Source organism: Staurois parvus, unplaced genomic scaffold (assembly GCF_062004578.1).
Source record: "Staurois parvus isolate SC_StPar_1 unplaced genomic scaffold, SC_StPar_1.0 ptg000487l, whole genome shotgun sequence".
In the NCBI taxonomy this organism is placed as follows: domain Eukaryota; kingdom Metazoa; phylum Chordata; class Amphibia; order Anura; family Ranidae; genus Staurois; species Staurois parvus.
This window is the reverse complement of record NW_028318283.1, coordinates 1,754,059-1,777,073: the sequence shown is the minus strand read 5'-3', so window position 1 is coordinate 1,777,073 and position 23,015 is coordinate 1,754,059. Positions and strand designations below refer to the sequence as shown.

The 23,015-nt window shown below is 45.6% G+C and overlaps 1 protein-coding gene across 2 annotated transcripts in view; it reads left to right on the top strand.

Annotated features, from left to right (window-relative positions):
- Positions 1–23,015, top strand: part of SPAG9 (sperm associated antigen 9) — a 129,367-nt gene that overhangs the window by 16,217 nt on the left and 90,135 nt on the right. For both annotated transcript variants that reach the window (XM_089689626.1, XM_089689625.1), the window contains exons 2-3: positions 10,943–11,063; positions 17,481–17,551. In XM_089689626.1, the coding sequence (XP_089545752.1) occupies positions 10,943–11,063; positions 17,481–17,551 (192 nt within the window). The remainder of the gene's footprint in view (positions 1–10,942; positions 11,064–17,480; positions 17,552–23,015) is intronic.

The window sequence follows — 23,015 nt, the reverse complement described above, 5'->3', positions numbered from 1 at the left end:
TACATAACACCTCCCTCTCACTTTAGGACAGGACTACACAATACCTCCCCCTCCGCTTAGGACAGCATTACAGAACACCTCCCCTCACTTTTAAGACCGGACTACACAACACATCTGCCTTGCTTTAGGGCAGTATTACACAACACCCTTCCTCACTTTAGGACAAGACTACACAACACCTCCCTCTCACTTTAGGACAAGACTACACAACACCTCCCTCTCACTTTAGGACAAGACTACACAACACCCTTCCTTGCTTTAGGACAGGACTACACAACACCTACCTCTTGCTTTAGGACAGGACTACACAAAACCTCCCTCTCACTTTAGGACAGGACTACACTACAACTCCCTCTCACTTTAGGACAAGTCTACACAACACCTTTTCCTCACTTTAGGACAGGACTACACAGCCCCTCCACCTCCCTTTAGCACAGGACTACACAACCCCTCCGCCTCCCTTTAGCACAGGACTACACATCCCCTTTCCTTCTCCATAACATGGAAGGGGTGGCATGCTGTTATCTTTAAGCTGGCCATAGATGGATCGCAATTCGGCCAGTTCAGTGCCGACCAGCTAAATGTCTACCAGTCTGTGGCTCGGTAGGATCTGGATGAAGATGCAGTACAGGTCCTATTTAATGCACTGATCTGCTGGTCCTTTAGATTGTCGTCTCCACAAAGGTCTTATGGCCCATATCCGGTAAATTGTAAAGAATTCCCTGAGCATTGTTAGTTTCAGGTCTGAGGAGCAAAGGTCGGGTTTAGAGTCAATAAACTGATCCCGACTATTGGGAAACCCCCCCCCCCCCCCACCCCGCTAGATGTGCCACCCTCTGCAGCAGAGATTTAGGCCGGCCATACGAGTCGAATTCAGGTGGTTCAGCAGGGACTGGCTACATTTCATTCCATGTATGGGCAGCCTGGTTGTACAGATGTTGATCTACCGATAGACCTTCTGTACAACCAGCCTGTTGAGTGTTTCCCCATCAATCTGTGTCCCAGGCTGTAGCCTGCAACACTGATCAGTGAATTCTAATGCTGGAGAAGGCTGCCCTCTGTGAACATACAATAGCTCAGCGGGAAGGATTCCCCCATCAACATCAAATGTGTAGATAAGGGGAATTGGATTTTCTTTTTTCTTCTTTCTTTTTTCTTCTTTCTTTTTTTCTTCTTTCTTTTTTTCTTCTTTCTTTTTTCTTCTTTCTTTTTTCTTCTTTCTTTTTTCTTCTTTCTTTTTTCTTTCTTTTTTCTGCTTTCTTTTTTCTTCTCCTTTCTTCTTTTTCTTCTCCTTCTTTCTTTTTCTTCTCCTGCTTTCTTTTTCTTCTCCTGCTTTCTTTTTCTTCTCCTGCTTTCTTTTTCTTCTCCTGCTTTCTTTTTCTTCTCCTCCTTTCCTTTTCTTCTCCTTCTTTCTTTTTCCTCTCCTTCTTTCTTTTTCCTCTTCTCCTTCTTTCTTTTTCCTCTTCTCCTTCTTTTTTTCTCTTTTTTTTTTTTTTTTTCAGTTCAACCCACTGGTTGAACTGAAAAAAAAAAAAGTAATGTGTCCTGCCTAAAGCATTGCAGATTTTCCATCTGTGAGGTCACAAAACTGAACAAGAAGTTTGTATGAACTAGGAGGAGATGTTTAACTTATGTGTGAGCTGATTGTAGTGTGTGTGTGAAGATTGCAGTGTGTGTGGTCTGATTGTACAATTCGACATACATGGTCAGTAAAGGAGCAGAATGATTTTTCGTGTGCGTTGCAATATTACGGTCGGTATGGACGAGGGTTATGGTGGTTCGGGGTCCCGTGTGAGGATGGGTACAGCTTACCTTCCATCACATTTGGAGGTTTTCAAGCTTCTCCGTGTGCCGGCTGAAGTGGCAGTTTTCCCAGATTGATTGTGGGACTACAAACCTCAGCGTGGCCTGCTGGCTCCTGGGGCCTGCTGGGAGTTGTATTCCCCAAATAGCCTCCAGGTTTCATTCTGGGACCCCCCCCCCCCCTCCATTCCCCACACAAATAAAACAACTTGGTTACTCCATTGCACATGCTGGGATACCTGACCTGGACCATGAGGTGTCCTCTGATGGTTGGCGCAGCCGGGCTGTGATCGTCTGCTTCCAGGAACCATCGTTGGGTTGGTGTGTGTGTGGCCAGTGCAGATCCTGGAATGGTGAGGCTGCAGGGTGGTGTGAGCACAGAGGGCAGCGAATCCCAGGAGGGGAGCGGCAGATCCCAGATGGGGTCCGGCAGTCTGGTGATAGGGCACACAGTGCTGGACGGGCTGTTCGCTCACTCAGACAATATCATAAAAGGATTTTCGGAGGGGAGGGCAACGAGAGCCTTTCACCAGCTATGTCCCTGGACCTTTCTAGAGCCGCATGCAGGGGTCATCAAACGTTCACCTCGCTGTCCAAATCCTACCTCCACTGAGCACGCCAATCCGCATCACCCAGAGCGGCCTGAAAAAAAAAAAACCCGTCTGACAGCAAGAATCGTGCATTACCCCTCACAGGTCACTGTCAGGAAAATAAATATACTGAACCCCAACTGAATGACAGGTTTTTTTTTTTTTTCCTCTGTACAGTTTGTATCATAAACAATGACCCATTCTATAACTAAAATCCTTTTTCTTTTTATCCTTTGTTACATCTCAGTGTTGATGATCCCCTGCAGCCTTTTTACAGCTACTTCCTACCTATGTGCATTCCAGAAATGGCTGCATAGCATTTTTCAGGGTGGTGTCAGCAGTGGACCATGGCTGTGTGCTGAAAGGTCATCAGGAGCTCATGTGACAGAGTGACAACACAGGAGCACCATCAGGAAAGTGGTAGAAAGCGTTGTCACCTGTAACAGGAAGTGCTTGAACAAGTGCCTTCATGACAGGGGCTCTAGGGGATTATTTTAATGAAAGCTGCAGGCTTAAAAAGATGACTTTGAAAAGACACATAATTGGTTTTATATCTATTTTATATTTTGTACAGACTTTAACAAAGATGTACGAAATGATAGGCTGTGTTCTAATGAATATGAAGGGTCTCGGTGATGTCACTGGTCTGTAGTGATGGAGAGGCTGAGTTCATGAATATGAAGGGTCTCGTTGATGTTACTGGTCTCTAGTGATGGATAGGCTGTGTTCTCATGAATATGAAGGGTCTCGGTGATGTCACTGGTCTCCAGTGATGGATAGGCTGCGTTCTCATGAATATGAAGGGTCTCGGAGATGTCACTGGTCTCTAGTGATGGAGAGGCTGTGTTCTCATGAATATGAAGGGTCTCGGTGATGTCACTGGTCTCTAGTGATGGATAGGCTGTGTTCTCATGAATATGAAGAGTCTCGGTGATGTCACTGGTCTCTAGTGATGGATAAGCTGAGTTCTCATGAATATGAAGGGTCTCTACTGGTGGATAGGCTGAGTTCTCATGAATAGAAGAAAGCAAAAAAGGGCGCACTCCTCTAACGCGTTTCGGGAGACAAACTCCCTTCGTCAGAGCTTGTTTTAGCTCTGAGGAAGGGAGTTAGTCTCCCGATAGGCATTAGCATACCCTGTTGCAAGACCACCATTTGCTGGGATCGATACATTGGTTCCTTCTTTGTTTACATGACTCTTGGTTTGTGAGTATATATATTTGTCATTTTCAATAAATAGTTTTTTATCATGATAATGCATGAGGAGAGTGCGCCCTTTTTTGCTTTCTTCCAGTATTATCAAAATTCTCCGATCTTTACAGGGCCGCACCTCAGCGAGTGACTGTTACCGTGTTCCTGGGATGCTTGTAGACCAGAGTACTGGTTTTGCTTTTTTTCTCTTGATATCTTGAGTTCTCCTGAATATGAAGGGTCTCGGTGATGTCACTGGTCTCTAGTGATGGATAGGCTGTGTTCTCATGAATATGAAGGGTCTCGGTGATGTCACTGGTTTCTAGTGATGGATAGTCTGTATTCTCATGAATATGAAGGGTCTCGGTGATGTCACTGGTCTCTAGTGATGGATAGGCTGAGTTCTCATGAATATGAAGGGTCTCGGTGATGTCACTGGTCTCTAGTGATGGACAGGCTGAGTTCTCATTAATATGAAGGGTCTCGGTGATGTCACTGGTCTCTAGTGATGGATAGGCTGAGTTCTCATGAATATGAAGGGTCTCGGTGATGTCACTGGTCTCTAGTGATTTATAGGTTGTGTTCTCATGATTTTGAAGGGTCTCGGTGATGTCACTGGTCTCTACTGGTGGATAGGCTACATTCTCATGATTGTGAAGGGTCTCGTGATGTTACTTGTCCCTAGTGATTTATAGGTTGTGTTCTCATGATTGTGAAGGGTCTCGGTGATGTCACTGGTCTCTACTGGTGGATAGGCTACATTCTCATGATTGTGAAGGGTCTCGGTGATGTTACTGGTCCCTAGTGATTTATAGGTTGTGTTCTCATGATTATGAAGGGTCTCCATGATGACACTGGTCTCTAGTGATCGAATAGGCTGTATGCTCATGAATATGAAGGGTCTCGGTGGTGTCATTTTAAACTTTGTGATATGTTTATAACAGTTCTATTTGGTCTCGAATATTGGAGGTCACATGACTCATTTCTTGATCTCTCTTCATCTCAAACCATGTCAGATCCCCCATCTGTCGGAGAGCCCCAGGCGTGGTGTATGACGGTCATAAGGCTGCATCTTGTGATGTTCTCACATTGGTGGTCATGTAATCTCTGTTACTTTTTTTAGCATTCTACAGAGCAGCAAACTGTCATATTGGCTTTGATGTCTATAAACTATCTTATTTTCTTTTTAAAGGTAGAATGAACTTGTGTGGAAATGTGGGGCCTTGGGTAACAGCGTATGATGCAGCACTTTGTGGTGTACCATGGTTTGTGCCAGCAGTATAGCATTTGGAAGGAAAGTTTTACTTTTACTCTGAGGCCTAAAGTGCACTTTCCCAAAATAGTGCTGCACAGCTAAAAACTGACTACATCCTCCCAAAAATAATATTTCAACTAGTAAATAACATCAAAATTACCATTTGAAATGCAAAACAATTACAAAGTGCAAAATACCAAGCATTAAAAATAAATCTGCAATAAATACAGTGGATTTAAAAAGTACACACCCCTGTTAAAATGTCAGGTTTCTGTGATGTTAAAAAAATGAGACAAAGAAAAATAATTTCAGAACTCTTTCCACCTTTTTAATGTGACCTATAAACTGTACAATTCAATTGAAAAACAAGCTGAAATATTTTGGGGCAGGGGAGTAAACATAAAAAACTAAAATAATGTAGTTGCATAAGTGTGCACACCCTCTTATACCTGGGGATGTAGCTGCGTTCAGAAATAAGCAATCTCATTCAAAATCATGTTAAATAGGAGTCAGTACACAGCTGCTATCATTTAAAGTGCCTCTGATTAACCCCAAATAATGTTCAGCTGTTGTAGTAGGACTTTCCTGACATTTTCTTAGTCGCATCCTACAGCAAAAGCCATGGCCCACGGACAGCTTCCAAAGTGTCAGAGGGTTCTCATTAGTAAAAGTTATCAGTCAGGAGAAGGGTACAAAAGAATTTCCAAATCATTAGATATACCATGGAACATAGTGAAAACAGTCATCAAGTGGAGAAAATATGGCGCAACACTGACATTACCAAAAACTGGACGTCCCTCCAAAATTGAGGAAAAGACAAGAAGAAAACTGGTCTGGGACGCTCCCAAGAGGCCTACATCAACATTAAGGAGCTTCAGGAATATCTGGCAAGTACTGGCTGTGTGGTACATGTGACAACAATCTCCCGTGTTCTTCATATGTCTGGGCTATGGGGTAGAGTGGCAAGACAGAAGCCTTTTCTTTCGAAGAAAAACATCCAAGCCCAGCTAAATTTTGCAAAAACATATCTGAAGTCTCCCAAAAGCATGTGGGAAAATGTGTTCTAGTCTGAGAAAACCAAGGTTGAACTTTTTGGCCATAATTCCAAAAGATATGTTTGCCGCAAAATCAAAACTGCACATCAACAATAGAACACCATACCCACCGTGAAGCATGGTGGTGGCAGCATCATGCTTTGGGGCTATTTTTACTTCAGCTCTAACTGGGGCCTTAGTCAAGGTAGAGGGAATTATGAACAGTTCCAGATACCAGTCAGTATTGGCTCAAAACCTTCCGGCTTCTGTTAGAAAGCAGAACATGAAGAGGAACTTCATCTTTCAGCATGACAACGACCCAAAGCATCCATCCAAATCAACAAAGGAATGGCTTCACCAGAAGAAGATGAAAGTTGTGGAATGGCCCAGCCAGAGCCCAGACCTGAATCCGATGGAAAATCTGTGGGGTGATCTGAAGAGGGCTGTGCACAGGAGATGTCCTCACAATCTGTCAGATTGTGAGTCTTTTTGCGAGGAAGAGCGGGCAAATATTGCCAAGTCAAGATGTGCCGCGCTGATAGACTCCTCCCCAAAAAGACTGAGTGCTGGAATCACATCAAAAGGGGCTTCAACAAAGGATTACCGTATTTTTTGCTTAAAAAAAACCCACACTTTCCCCCCCCCTAAAAATGGGTGGAAATGTCTGTGCCTCTTATGGAGCGGCTGGCCCTGTATTCCCCCCGTTGCCGCCACCGTGTTAGAATACCGGGCTCTTCTGTGCAGCAGCGCCAGGCAGGGGGAGTTCCAGCTGAAATAAAAGGTCAGCAGCTACAAAAACTGTAGCTGCTGATTTTTAAAATACAACCATTCACCTGTCACTCGGTCCTGCGGTGTCCTCACCACGCTAGTTTCACCGGCCGTCTTCTCTCCCTGGCGTCGGCATCTTTAGTGTGGGCACCCGGCTGTGACAGCTTGCGGCTTCACAGCCGAGTGCCTACTGCGCATGTGCGAGAATCGCTGTTTGTCCCAGAAGACTACAGGGAGGGAGGACAACTTCCGCTTCTGATCGCTTAGGCGATCGCAGCAGAAGTGGGAGCGGGTACCTGTCAAATTCGGGTACCCGCTCCCCAGAGGTCTTTAGTCTCTGGTCATCTCCTGTACTGTGTCTGCAGTCTCTGGTCATCTCTTGTAGTGTCCACAGTCTCTGGTCATCCCCTGTACTGTGTCCGCAGTCTCTGGTCATCTCCTGTACTGTCCAGTCTCTGGTCATCTCCTGTACTGTCCGCAGTCTCTGGTCATCTCCTGTATGTCCACAGTCTCTGGTCATCTCCTGTATGTCCACAGTCTCTGGTCATCTCCTGTTCTATGTCCACAGTCTCTGGTCATCTCCTGTACTATGTCCACAGTCTCTGGTCATCTCCTGTACTATGTCCGCAGTCTCTGGTCATCTCCTGTACTATGTCCGCAGTCTCTGGTCATCTCCTGTACTATGTCCACAGTCTCTGGTCATCTCCTGTACTATGTCCGCAGTCTCTGGTCATCTCCTGTACTGTCTGCAGTCTCTGGTCATCTCCTGTACTGTCTGCAGTCTCTGGTCATCTCCTGTAGTATGTCCGCAGTCTCTGGTCATCCCCCGTAGTGTGTCCGCAGTCTCTGGTCATCCCCCGTAGTGTGTCCGCAGTCTCTGGTCATCCCCCGTAGTGTGTCCGCAGTCTCTGGTCATCCCCCGTAGTGTGTCCGCAGTCTCTGGTCATCCCCCCGTAGTGTGTCCGCAGTCTCTGGTCATCCCCCCGTAGTGTGTCCGCAGTCTCTGGTCATCCCCCGTAGTGTGTCCGCAGTCTCTGGTCATCCCCCGTAGTGTGTCCGCAGTCTCTGGTCATCCCCCGTAGTGTGTCCGCAGTCTCTGGTCATCCCCCGTAGTGTGTCCGCAGTCTCTGGTCATCCCCCGTAGTGTGTCCGCAGTCTCTGGTCATCCCCCGTAGTGTGTCCGCAGTCTCTGGTCATCCCCCGTAGTGTGTCCGCAGTCTCTGGTCATCCCCCGTAGTGTGTCCGCAGTCTCTGGTCATCCCCCGTAGTGTGTCCGCAGTCTCTGGTCATCCCCCGTAGTGTGTCCGCAGTCTCTGGTCATCCCCCGTAGTGTGTCCGCAGTCTCTGGTCATCCCCCGTAGTGTGTCCGCAGTCTCTGGTCATCCCCCGTAGTGTGTCCGCAGTCTCTGGTCATCTCCTGTACTACACCCTTTTCCAAATTATTATGCAAATGATATTTTTCCCATTTCCCTCAATAATTGATGTAAATAACAGTCGGCAGAATTCTCAGGTTACAACTATAAGAGTACAATTCACATTTTATTGAACAAACCTCCTAATAACAGGATTTTTGTTCCAAATTATTCCGCACAGTAAGTTTCAAAACACTTTCTAGGTTGTAAAGAACTGAAAACTGTCATTTGTTGTGTTTGCAGCAGATTTACTGAAATCAAAAGCTATTTCAATCAAACTTTTAACAACATTTTAACTTTGTAAACATTTGAAGCGGTCACGTTACATTGTAACATAGGAGCCCTTATCTGATAGCAGATCACAAGTCTCGCATCCGTTGAACTTGTGAGTTTTTGGACAGTTTCTGCTTGAATTTGTTTGCAAAATGTCAGAATAGCCTCCCAGAGCTGCTGTTTGGATGTAAACTGCCTCCCACCCTCATAGATCTTTTGCTTGAGCATGCTCCAAAGGTTCTCAATAGGATTGAGGTCAGGGGAAGATGGAGGCCACACCATGACTTTCTCTCCTTTTATCCCCATAGCAGCCATTGATGCAGAGGTATTCTTTGCAGCATGAGATGGTGCATTGTCATGCATGAAGATGATTTTATTACGGAAAGAATAGTTCTTCCTTCTGTACCAGGGAAGAAAGTGGTCAGTCATAAACTCCACATACTTTGCAGAGGTCATCTTTACACCTTCGGGGACCCTAAAGAGGCCGACCCGCTCTGTTTTCACATGATTCCGGCCCAAAACATGACTCCACCACCGCCTTGCTGACGTCGCAGCCTTGTAGGAACAGGGTGGCCGTCCACCAACCATCCACTACTCCATCCATCTGGACCATCCAGGGTTGCACGGCACTCATCAGTGAACAGGACTGTTTGAAAATTAGTCTTCATGTATTTTTCTGCCCAATGCAGCCATTTCTGCTTGTGAGCATTGGTTAGTGGGGGGCGAATAGAAGGTTTATGCACAGTTGTAAGACTCTGGAGGACTCTACACCTTGATGTCCGTGGGACTCCAGAGGCACCAGCAGCTTCAAATATCTGTTTGCTGCTATGTAATGGTATTTTAGCAGCTGCTCTCTTGATCCGATGCATGGATCTGGCAGAAATCTTCCTCAATGTGCCTTTATCTGCACCAACCAGTCTGTGCTCTGAATCAGCCACAAATCTCTTCATAGTGCGATGATCACGCTTACGTTTTTGTGAAATATCGAATGTTTTCATACCTCGTCCAAGGCATTGAACTATTTCACTCTTTTCGGCAGCAGAGAGATCCTTTTTCTTCCCCATATTGCTTGAAAATGGTGTTCTGCTTAATAATGTGGAACACCCTCCTTTAGTAGTTTTTCCTTAAATTGGGCTCACCGGCCAATCTAATTATCACAGGTGTCCGAGATTGTTTTCAGTGATCAAAAGAGCCCTGACACACAATGCCATCCATGAGTTACACTGAAAAACAAAACATTTAATCTTTGTGACACTTAAATAGAATTTGCATAATAATTTGGAACAGGGTGTATGTATGTGTGTGTGTGTGTATATATATATATATATATATATATATATATATATATATATATATATGTATGTATATTTCTGCACAGCGCGGACACCTTCTAGCAGTAAAGCTGCTATAAGGGCAGTCAGCAACTGGTTAAAGCAGCATTCAGCAAACCTTTATTACATTTCAGCTTACCAATCATTAGATGTGATGGATACATTATTTTTCTTTTTAAGCCTTCCTTTCTTCTATTTTCACAAGGTGATCCTGCCAGTAAGTGTTTTTTATTTATATAAATATATTATATATATATATATATATATATATAAATAAACAACAAGCTCTCTCCAGATGTGTCAGTTTATAGGGATGAGACAAATCATTTACCACTGACAGGTGTGCTTACAATGATCAGCTTTTATTTATGTAAAACCTTTATCCCAAAAGAAAAAAAGATCTATTTGCTGTAACTGCTTATAAAGTATTAGCTGGAGTTTGGCTTCAGTTAGTGTATCTAAATCTGCTGTTATATCTAACACTCCCGTCCCCCCAGACTGACAATGCTGCTGTCCAGCGGTGCCTCCTGTGCTCCTTCATCCAGAGTGTGGGTGCTCTAATACAGGAGGTGTGTTACTGCCCAGATCTCCAGAGGGAAATAAAGCCTAAAAAGAAAACTAATGCAGCCACCACATCTAATATTTTTTGGTTTACGGTTATTGCCATTTTAACCCTACAGAGTTAACAAAATACACTACTTTTCACCCTTGATTGTCTGCATGTGAATGAATGTTCAGCACAGGTCCTCTTTAGAGGTTCAGGTGTTTCTTTTCCGCTCACTGCTATCTTGTGTTATTTCTTGGCAGTTGATTTTATATATTTGTCTTTGAAATTTGATTTTAAAGTCGGGTTTGGAAGTATTTTTTTTCTTTGCCCCTTTATAATAGGATATAAAAATTTACTGAAGGATTCATTTTAGTTTTCTGGGGTGTCCTCGGGGGTGCTTTATGACTTCTTGTATCTCTAGAAGTCTGTTTTTAATTTAATTTTTTTTTTTTTCTGTCCTAGGTCTCTGTGTACTAGGCGGGAGCTGCCCCCTAGTGTACAGAGGAGGGACTGTCCTGGGGATATGGTGCTGCCAACTACCCCTACTCTACAGATATAACTATTCTCCGGGTGGGGGGGGAAGGTGCGTTTTCTGTAAATATATTATTTTAAATATATTCCAGGTGTTTCTGCACAGCCAAGTGGTCGCAGATGTTGCAGAGACTGGTTGCTTCGAATTTCCAGCTTTTATTATTTTGGTCAATATTTTAATTTACTTTTTTTTTTTTTTCTCTGAAGAAATTTATAGAATTTGAAGATGTACAAGAGCAGGATAAGAAAGAACTTCAGACACGTGTGGAAAATCTGGAATCCCAAATCCGGCAACTGGAGCTGAAAGCCAAGAACGCCACTGATCAGAGTAAGTCTGAGGCGATGTGCTGTTGCCGATACTCTGTGACACTTTTAATTATTGGTCAAAGCCTATTGTAGTAGCTTTGGTTTGTGAGATGGTTAGCTCTGTCAGTGAATTCATTAATGTAGTAGATGTTGCACTGTGCAGAGAGGTTACTGCTTACCCCGTCTTTCTACTGTTTCTCTATATCAGGAGTCTTCAAACTTTCTAAACAAACGGCCAGTGAACTGTCCTTCAGGCTTTAGGAGGGCTGGACTGTGGCCAGTGGGAGTAGAAAATTCCCCATCATCAGTGGAAGTAAAGGACTCCCCATTACTGGTTTTAGTGGGATGACCGTGAACCATCACTGGTGTCAGTGCAAGGAATAGTGCCTCATCATAGGTGTCATTGGAAGGAATAGTGTTCCCATCACTGGTGCCGGTGGAGGGGATAGTGCCCCATCACTGGTGCCGGTGGAGGGGATAGTGCCCCATCACTGGTGCCGGTGGAGGGGATAGTGCCCCATCACTGGTGCCGGTGGAAGAAATTAATGCCACACTGTTTCAGTCTGGCATCAGTGGAAGTAAAGGACTCCCCATTACTGGTTTTAGTGGGATGACAGTGAACCATCACTGGTGTCAGTGCAAGGAATAGTGCCTCATCATAGGTGTCATTGGAAGGAATAGTGTTCCCATCATTGGTGTCAGTGGGAGGAATAGTGCCCCATCACTGGTGCTAGTGGAGGGGATCGTGCCCCATCACTGGTGTCGGTGGAGGGGATCGTGCCCCATCACTGGTGTCGGTGGAGGGGATCGTGCCCCATCACTGGTGTCGGTGGAGGGGATCGTGCCCCATCACTGGTGCCGGTGGAGGGGATCGTGCCCCATCACTGGTGCCGGTGGAGGGGATCGTGCCCCATCACTGGTGCCGGTGGAGGGGATCGTGCCCCATCACTGGTGCCGGTGGAGGGGATCGTGCCCCATCACTGGTGCCGGTGGAGGGGATCGTGCCCCATCACTGGTGCCGGTGGAGGGGATCGTGCCCCATCACTGGTGCCGGTGGAGGGGATCGTGCCCCATCACTGGTGCCGGTGGAGGGGATCGTGCCCCATCACTGGTGCCGGTGGAGGGGATCGTGCCCCATCACTGGTGCCGGTGGAGGGGATCGTGCCCCATCACTGGTGCCGGTGGAGGGGATCGTGCCCCATCACTGGTGCCGGTGGAGGGGATCGTGCCCCATCACTGGTGCCGGTGGAGGGGATCGTGCCCCATCACTGGTGCCGGTGGAGGGGATCGTGCCCCATCACTGGTGCCGGTGGAGGGGATCGTGCCCCATCACTGGTGCCGGTGGAGGGGATCGTGCCCCATCACTGGTGCCGGTGGAAGGGGATCGTGCCCCATCACTGGTGCCGGTGGAAGGGGATCGTGCCCCATCACTGGTGCCGGTGGAAGGGGATCGTGCCCCATCACTGGTGCCGGTGGAAGGGGATCGTGCCCCATCACTGGTGCCGGTGGAAGGGGATCGTGCCCCATCACTGGTGCCGGTGGAGGGGGATCGTGCCCCATCACTGGTGCCGGTGGAGGGGGATCGTGCCCCATCACTGGTGCCGGTGGAGGGGGATCGTGCCCCATCACTGGTGCCGGTGGAGGGGGATCGTGCCCCATCACTGGTGCCGGTGGAGGGGGATCGTGCCCCATCACTGGTGGCGGTGGAGGGGGATCGTGCCCCATCACTGGTGGCGGTGGAGGGGGATCGTGCCCCATCACTGGTGCCGGTGGAGGGGGATCGTGCCCCATCACTGGTGCCGGTGGAGGGGGATCGTGCCCCATCACTGGTGCCGGTGGAGGGGGATCGTGCCCCATCACTGGTGCCGGTGGAGGGGGATCGTGCCCCATCACTGGTGCCGGTGGAGGGGGATCGTGCCCCATCACTGGTGCCGGTGGAGGGGGATCGTGCCCCATCACTGGTGCCGGTGGAGGGGGATCGTGCCCCATCACTGGTGCCGGTGGAGGGGGATCGTGCCCCATCACTGGTGCCGGTGGAGGGGGATCGTGCCCCATCACTGGTGCCGGTGGAAGAAATTAATGCCACACTGTTTCAGTCTGTAGGAGGAATGGTGCCCCGAGGGCCAGATAAAGGCAAGCAAAGGGACGCTTTCCGACCCCCTGGACCACAGTTTGGAGACCACTGCTCTCTATTATTTTATTTTTTTTTTCAAACAAATTAAACATTTAGCTGAACAAAATACATTCCAGCCATCCCGAAGTGGTCTCAGGTTTGATAGGGTTTGTTAAAGTGTTAACAGGATGTGAGTGCCACGCCAGTGCAAACTTTTTAAAAGATGTTTTATTTTGTAGCAGCCAATAAGTTTCAGGGGCTCCGCACTCCCCCTTCATCAGGACTAAAAACCAGATAATGTATGTAGGCACCTGGATTGGAAAAGGTTTGGTGGGGTGGTAGAAATGTATGCCTATAGAGAATGGTTTTTAAAGTGTGGTGTTTTTTTTTGTGTTTTTTTTTTTTTTTTTTTTTTTTTTTTTTCTTTCTTCATCAGTACATTGGTCCAGCATGGAAAAATATAAGTATGTATATTACATACCTGGCCAATCCCTGTGGATGTGGACAATCACTATAGTAGCAACCACTACTACAGTGATCCTCGCTGTCTTCCGTGGCCATACTGAGTGGCTGGTCCAGTGGCATGGTCCTGCTGCATACAGAATATATGTTCACTCACTTGAATACCAGGTCTTCTCTCTGATTAGATGAGGTGGAGATCATGATGTCACCGCCCCGCCTCTCCACCTCGTACAATCAAAGAATGCCTTGTATTCATTGAGAAAAATGCAAGAAGTTCTTGAATGGCGCCTGTGCCAAGAGAGCGCCCCTGTGTTTAGTATGTAGCAGGGCAACCACACACACACACACCTACCTACCTACACCTATTGGTCCAAGCTGAACCAATGTAACTATGAAAAAAACCCATACCTAGAAATCAGCTTTATGGGGTCATTCTAGCGATATTATTAGAAGGAATAATATAAAGGGTATAGAAAGAGTCCAGAGACATTATATGGGGTCGGGGATAAAATAAAGGGGGCAGAAGGGTTATCCAGGGGCATTATTAGGGGTAACGGATAATATTAAGGGGGTAGGACTGGTGGTCCATGGACATTATCTGGGGTAAGTGATAATATGGGGGGTATATGAGCTGAGTTGAGGGAAATATCTGGGGTAAGGGATAAAATAAAGGGAATCGAAGGGGAGTCCAGGGGTAAGGAATAAAATACAGGGGATAGAACAGGTTGTCTAGGATATTATCAGGGGTAAAATATTTTGGTGGTGGGAGGGCAGTCCAGGAACATTATCAAGGGTAAGCCCTGTATTTAGGGGATAGGACAAGTTAGGCATATTATCAGGGGTATGGTGGAATATTAAGGGCATAGGAGGGGAGTCCGGGAACATTATCAAGGGTAAAGCCCTGTATTTAGGGGATAGGACAAGTTAGGCATGGTGGAATATTAAGGGGATAGGAGGGGAGTCCAGGAACATTATCAGGGGTAAGGACCAATATTAAGGTGGTAGGGCCGATGGTTCTGGGATGTTATTAGGGTATGCGGTGTTAAGAGGACATGAGGGGAGCCTAGAGACATTGTCAGAGTTAGGGAGAATAAGGGGATTGGAGGGAAGTCCAGGGACATTATCAGGGGTAAGGACCAATATTAAAAGAGAAGTGTGGGAATACACAAAAATAAAAAATTGTACTTGTCTAGATGGCTGCAGCACCAATCCCAGCTGCAACTCCCCAGGATTTACCCTGAGAACTGAGCCATCAAACACCACTGGTCGCTCAGTTCTCCCCCTCCAAGCAGAGCGGTGATGGTCAGTCACCACTATATGCTTTGCCCCTCCAGCACCCACTGGAGTGCTGGGCTTGGAGGGGCCGGGAGGGACTGGCTCAGGAATCCCCAGAATCTTTCCTGAGCTTGGGTCGGCTGAGTGACACAGTGATGCAGAACAAACTTCACTCCTGTGATCCATAAGAGAAGTATAGCCAAAAGAGCTTTGGCTATACTCCTCCTTTAAGGGGATAGGACAGGTGCCCCAGGGACAATATCAAGGGTAAGGGCCAAAATTAAGGTGATAGGACTGATGGTTCAGGGACATTATTGGTGGTAAGGGCCAATATTAAGGTGATAGGACTGATGGTTCAGGGACAATATCAAGGGTGAGGGCCAATATTAAGGTGATAGGACCGATGGTTCAGGGACATTATTGGTGGTAAGGGCCAATATTAAGGTGATAGGACTGATGGTTCAGGGACATTATCGGAGATAAGGACCAATATTAAGGTGATAGGACTGATGGTTCAGGGACATTATTGGGGGTAAGGGCCAATATTAAGGTGATAGGACTGATGGTTCAGGGACATTATCGGAGATAAGGACCAATATTAAGGTGATAGGACTGATGGTTCAGGGACATTATTGGGGGTAAGGGCCAGTATTAAGGTGATAGGACTGATGGTTCAGGGATATTATCGGGGGAAAGGGCCAATATTAAGGTGATAGGACCGATGGTTCAGGGACATTATTGGGGGTAAGGGCCAATATTAAGTGGATAAGAGGGGAGTCCAGGGGTATATAGAGTTGGTGATAATAAAAAGGGAATAGGAGGCAAGTCCAGGGACTTTGTCAGAGGTAAGGAATAATATTAAGGGGATAGGACTGACGGTCCCAGGACATTGTCAGAGCTAAGGTATAATACAGAGGTTGTGCCCAGGTTATGGGGATGAGAGCGGAAAGTCTCCGGAAGTAGTCTGTGCTGAGTACTTCCTAAAGACCCCCTGTCACACCACTGCCTCGGTCCCCTCTGCCTGGGCCTGTATGTCTCTACTGCCCTGATATTGATTTCCAGGCTATGGGCGCTCCGTCTGTACAGGCTCAGGTCTTTTGAGGTTTGATAACATCTCCCGATACAGAAGCGGTCTACATTCTCTCTGTAGTGATCCTTAAATGGGTGCTTTCTGAGAGTTTACAATTCTATTCCCCATCTCACTGACCTATTTTTCTTCAGTATTCAGTATCTTTCTGTTATTAGGACTTTGTCAGGCTGTTATCGGGAGATTTGGACGGGTGTAGATAAATTGTTCAGTGCATAGTCTGCTCCAGGACTCGTTGGTCTGAGACTTTGGGGTGCTGTGACTTGGGGCCACTGTAGAGTAGATCACTTGGAGCCACTGTAAGTAAAATGGCGCCCCCTTCTGTCCAGCAGGCAGTATAGGAAATCGGCCTGATGATCATTGTGTGAGGCTGTAACGGAACCGACCCCAGACTGTGCTTGGGTACTTCCGTTAGACTCCCGCTTCCCTGTCCGAACACCGACAATGGACACCACAGCAGACCATACAAGACTAGATGACACCAGTCTTGAAGTAAACCAGGAAGTAGACCAGTTTATTTTAACACAGATGCAAGATATATACATTCAGGGGATCAACACCCCCCCTCCCCCCTTCTCCGCATAATGACACAGGGCGGGGCAACCTACATTTAGTAACAAGAGACACACCAGCAGACAGTCCCATCGGGAGGGAGGGACTAGCCGACACCAGTCTTGAAGTAAAGCAAGAGGTAGACTAGTTTATTTTAACACAGATACAAGATATATACATTCAAGGGAACAACCCCCCCTGCATAATGACACAGGGCGGGCAAACTACGTTTAGTAACAAGAGACACAACAGCAGACAGCCCCATCAGGAGGGAGGGCTGCTGGAGACACCCCCACCAAACCAATACACATAAACACATATATCCCATAATAGTTTGCTCCCAAGCAAGACACACAATAGAACAATGGGATGCAACCACATAACACCAAACAATCCACAACCCCCCACCCCACCTATACATGTCTACACAATATTAGGACAGATCACCTTGTACCCCTAACAGGCACAGGGTGACTTACACATAAGAGGGATATGGGGAGCTGAGACAGGGGTCTCCCCACCTCTCCAAAGTGAGCTGTGTTCCATGGGCCCCCCACCCAAAGTGCTCCCGTCATAGAGGCTCTCTAGTGGACTTGGAGGAGGCGCCGGTAGTAGTCCAGAGGTAATATTTCTGTTGGACCAGAGTCCCATGTGGATTGGTCTGGGCAGGTTATGGGCCCCATACTTCGCTGGCATGGATCGGGATGATGATCTGGTAACAGAATTTAAACCGATGTTGTTTTATTTCTACAAAGGAGGAATCCACATGCTGATTGCTCTGCTATTAACTTCACACCCTATAAATCCACTGCCCTGTTCTCTGCACAATTCTCCTGACCGTTTCACAGCAGCTTTTCCATGTCATTATGATTGTTTTTCCTTTTTAATCTTTGCATATTTCAGCTATAAAATTAAAAAAAAAAATCCAAGTAATCTATTTATTCTTACAGTTAGTCGCTTGGAGGAGCGAGAGGCGGAGCTGAAGAAAGAATATAATGCCCTCCACCAGCGACATTCAGAGGTAGGGGTCAGCCATCTTTATCACATGAATACCGGGCCTTGCACCTGCACTTTGTTAGAGATCCATTTCAGTATGACCTCCACCCACATCAATTCATACTATTGTCCCATTTGGTGTCCCTGTGGAATGGCCTAGTTCCTCTGATGATCTGCCCATCAAAGGTGCGAAGATGATAAATCCTGAGAGCAGCAGTGGAGGGAGCTGGCCGGAGGAGCTCTGGAAGCTGAGAGCAACAACGGGTTTCATAGATGAACATTGTGATGGCACAACTTTGATAAATAAGGTTTATTTAACCCCTCGCCCTCCAGAGGATTCCCCCCCCCCCCCCCTTCCTGACCAGGCCATTTATTGCCATACGGCGCTGCGTTACTTTAGCTGACAATTGCGTGGTCATGCAACGCTGCACCCAAATTAAATTTATTTTCTTTTTTTCCCCCACACAAATAGAGCTTTCTTAGGGTGGTATTTGATCGCCTTGCGGTTTTTATTTTTTGTGCTATATATATTTTTATATTTTAAATATATTTTTTACTTTTTGCTATTAAACATGCCCAGTGAAAAAGAATTTTAAAAAAATCAAATTTCGTCATTTTCGGCCAAAAAGTATTCTGCTACATGTCTTTGCTAAAAAAAAATAAAAAAAAAAATCCAGATATGTGTAAATTAATTGGTTTACAGGAAAGTTGTAGCTTTTACAAATGGCGCTATATATACTGGAATTTTGTTTTTCTCTTTTTTACTAGTATTAGTGGGGATCAGCGACTTATAGCGGGACAACAGCGGACATTCTGACACTGGGGAGAACTGACTTGGTGTCACTGACATCCCCAGTGACACCAATACAGTGATCAGTGCTAATAAAAAGCACTGACGCTGTACTAATGGCACTGGGCAGGAAGGGGTTAACATGTGGGGCGATCAAAGGGTTAACTATGTGCTGTTATTATCTATGCTGTGTGTGTGTGCTTTACACTGTAAGCACACTGCTCTGTATGGTTCTGCTATGCAGCAGGAGCTGACAGGGGAGAGATCTGTATTGTGTACTTACAGGTCTCTCCCTCGTCGGTAATACTCGGAGATTGCTGGGTGCCGGTTGGGAATCACTGGCTGGGACCCGGTTATTGACAGCCGAGGCCATGAATGGCGTATATATCACATATATATATGTGATTTTGCGCACCCGTTGCACCCTGTAGCAGTATTTCTGCTATAGGGTTGGGTGTAAGCGGTTAATACATTGGACCTTTCACCTAAACATGGCAACTACAGTCATGGCCGAAATTGTTGGCACCCTTGATATTTCTCCAGGAAATCATGTATTTCTCACGAAACGTATTGCATTAACACATGTTTTGCTATACACATGTTTATTCCCTTTGTGTGTATTGGGACAAAACAAAAAAAGGGAGGAAAGAAAGCAAATTCGACATAATGTCACACAAACCTCCAAAAATGGGCTGGACAAAAGTATTGGCACCCTTTCACAACTGCGGATAAATAAGAATGTTACAAGCATGTGATGCTCCTGTAAACTCACCTGGGGCAAGTAACAGGTGTGGGCAATATAGAAATCACACCTGAAAGCAGATAAAAAGGAGAGACGTTCACTTAACCTTTGCATTGTGTGTCTGTCTGTGCCACACTAAGCATGGACAACAGAAAGAGGAGACGAGAACTGTCTGAGGACCTGAGAACCAAAATTGTGGCAAAATATCAACAATCTCAAGGTTACAAGTCCATCTCCAGAGAACTAGATTTGCCTTTGTCCACAGTGCGCAACATTATCAAGAAGTTTGCAACCCATGGCACTGTAGCTAATCTCCCTGGTCGTGGACGGATGAGGAAAATTGATGAAAGATTGCAACGCAGAATAGTCCGGATGGTGGATAAGCAGCCCCAAACATGTTCCAAAGACATTCAAGCTGTCCTGCAGGCTCAGGGAGCATCAGTGTCAGCGCGAACTATCCGTCGACATTTAAATGAAATGAAACGCTATGGCAGGAGACCCAGGAGGACCCCACTGCTGACACAGAGACATAAAAAAGCAAGACTACAGTTTGCCAAAATGTACTTGAGTAAGCCAAAAGCCTTCTGGGAAAACGTCTTGTGGACAGATGAGACCAAGATAGAGCTTTTCGGTAAAGCACATCATTCTACTGTTTACCGAAAACGGAATGAGGCCTACAAAGAACAAAACACAGTACCTACGGTAAAATATGGTGGAGGTTCAATGATGTTTTGGGGTTGTTTTGCTGCCTCTGGCACTGGGTGCCTTGACTGTGTGCAAGGCATCATGAAATCTGAGGATTACCAAAGGATTTTGGGTCGCACTGTAGGGCCCAGTGTCAGAAAGCTGGGTTTGCGTCCAAGATCCTGGGTCTTCCAGCAGGACAATGACCCCAAACATACGTCAAAAAGCACTCAGAAATGGATGGCAAAGAAGCGCTGGAGAGTTCTGAAGTGGCCAGCAATGAGCCCAGATCTAAATCCCATTGAACACCTGTGGAGAGATCTTAAAATTGCTGTTGGGAAAAGGTGTCCTTCCAATAAGAGAGACCTGGAGCTGTTTGCAAAGGAAGAGTGGTCCAAAATTCCGGGTGAGAGGTGTCAGAAGCTTATTGATGGTTATAGGAAGCGACTGATTTCAGTTATGTTTTCCAAAGGGTGTGCAACCAAATATTAAGTTAAGGGTGCCAATACTTTTGTCCAGCCCATTTTTGGGGTTTTGTGTGACATTATGTCATATTTGCTTTTCTGCCTCTGTTTTATATTTGTTCCAATACATACAAAGGGAATAAACATGTGTATAGCAAAACATGTGTTAATGCAATACCTTTTTTGTGTGAAATACTTGATTTTCAGGAAAAATATCAAGGGTTCCAACAATTTCGGCCATGACTGTATCTGCCCCCCTCGATGCATTGTGCAAGATGTGGGATCCTCTGCTTTTTTTCAGGGGGCAGTGATATGACTGAGTAATATCATTGATGCCTAGGTGTGCAGGTCAGGGTGTAAGGTAAGTATCCTTTAATTTTTTTTTATATTTTTTTTTGTACGTTTACACTCCATACAGCTGTTTAGGTGAGAGGTCCACTTTAAAGCAGCAACATTTATTTATTACAGGTAATAAATAATTTATGCAGCGCTTTACATATATTGTACATTCACATTAGTCCCTGCCCTCAAGGAGCTTTACAATCTGAGGTTCACAATCCTACATTCATATACTGGGGGGGGGGAAAGTCCTCCTTTTTTTTTTTTTGGTGGGACTATAACGGCACAATTTACTTTGTATGATAAATTTCAACAATTCAAAAGAGATTTTTTTTTTATAAAAACAGTATGAAATTTTATTTTTACAATCTTCATTGCAAATCTAATCATGGATCATGCATGGTTCGCACTTGACGTGTTTCAAGATCAACAAAAATCTTTTCTTAAGAAGTGCTGAAGAAGACATTTATTTTTGAAGATTGTAAAAATAAAATTTCATACTGTTTTTATAAAAAATCTCTTTTGAATTGTTGAAATTTATCATACAAGCAAATTGTGCTGTTAAAGTCCCACCAAAAAAGAGGACCCCCCCCCTCCTGTATTTGTTAGAGATGTTGGCACTTTGTGTATTATATCCCTTCCTCTCTCTATACATACATAAACTAGGGCCAGCTTACCTACCAGCATGTCTTTGGAAGGAAACCAGGGTAAACCCACGCAGGCACAGGGAGAACGTACAAACTCCAGGCACGTAGCGTCATGAGTGGGATTCGAACCAACGACCCTAGTGCTGCCAGGTGGAAGTGCTAACCACTTAGCCACAATCATTAGAGCTTTATAACACATGACTTCTGGCTGTGCGATGGTGTCCTGCACCCAATTCCTCTCCTGCCAGTGTCATTTACCTTCCCCACTGTAGTCAAGGAGAGTCCAGAGGTGACATAACATTCACTGCACTGATAAGGACACGATTGATTGTTTACAATTTGCAGAGAATCTAGTCCAGTTGCACCTACTGAATGACCCTTAGCTCTAGAATTGTAGCTTGCATTGACCCTTTCACCTTTCACCCTATAATTGCTAGACTTAAAAAATCATGGGACATGTAGTCTTAGTAAATTGCGTGCGTGCGTAGGTCATTTGAAGTTCTGCCAGATTCACAGGGAGAGCGAGTGACGTCAAGGGGATACAGTAAGATATATCCAGAATACAGGTGTACCTCGGTTTACGAATGTAATGCGTTCTCAAGGTTGTTTCGTATTGTGAGAAATGTGTAAACCGAAACGCGGTTTCCCATAGGAATGCATTGAAAACCAATTAATCCGTTCTGGAGGTCAGAAAAAAGTAAAAAGAAAAAGTCGCTGTCACTACAGGTCAGTGCCGGTTTTTAAATGTAATCAGCTGTCACTCCCCCCCAGCTAAAAGAATGAGAGTTTCCATTTAGTTTATTTTCCTGAGTTAAAAGAAACAATGTTTCCTTTTAGTTTCTTAAAAGAAACCGTTTCCTTTAGCTTCGGGGAAAGTGACAGCTAATTTTGTGAGCTATAGCGAAGAAGAAAAAAAGCCAGCAATTGCATTTAAAAATTGGCACCAACATGTGCTTCGTATTGCAAAAAAAATTTGTTAAATTCGGAAACTGATGCATTATTTTCAATGGATTTTCATTCATAAACCAAAAATTACATTAACCGAGGCGTTCGTAAACCGAGGTACACCTGTAGAGCCAAAATTGTTTTTAAAAATTGGTTCCTATGGTCCTATCAATGGCGATGAGCACACTTATCCCTCTCTACCCCATCCCACCCCTTTTGCCTTGGTGGTTGCAAGAGCTGGGGGACCTTCCCCCTTTTTTTCCTCCATTCAGCAAGGTACTTTTTACAGTTAGCGAAGGGCATTCCTTTTTTTGTATGATGCATTGCACTAGACCTGTACATGTATCTCACCCTAGCTATGTGGCTTTTCTGCATGTTTCACCGTAGCTGATGTTCTTGGCTCGTGTACTGTGTTTTATGCAATGCATGCCTTACTCTTTTGCATTTGTACGATTATATCGCAGCATTGTTTCCAGTTCGTGTTTCCTTTCTAAGGTCTTGGAAAAATCTAATACTGTATTTTTCGCTTGATAAGATGCACCTAGGTTTTAGAGGAGGAAAACAAAAAAAAATATTCTGAACCAATGGGCTGCAGAAATAGTACAGGAAATGACCAGAGACTGTGGACATAGTACAGGAGATGACCAGAGACTGCGGACATAGTACAGGAGATGACCAGAGACTGCGGACATAGTACAGGAGATGACCAGAGACTGCGGACATAGTACAGGAGATGACCAGAGACTGCGGACACAGTACAGGAGATGACCAGAGACTGCGGACACAGTACAGGAGATGACCAGAGACTGCGGACATAGTACAGGAGATGACCAGAGACTGCGGACACAGTACAGGAGATGACCAGAGACTGTAGACCT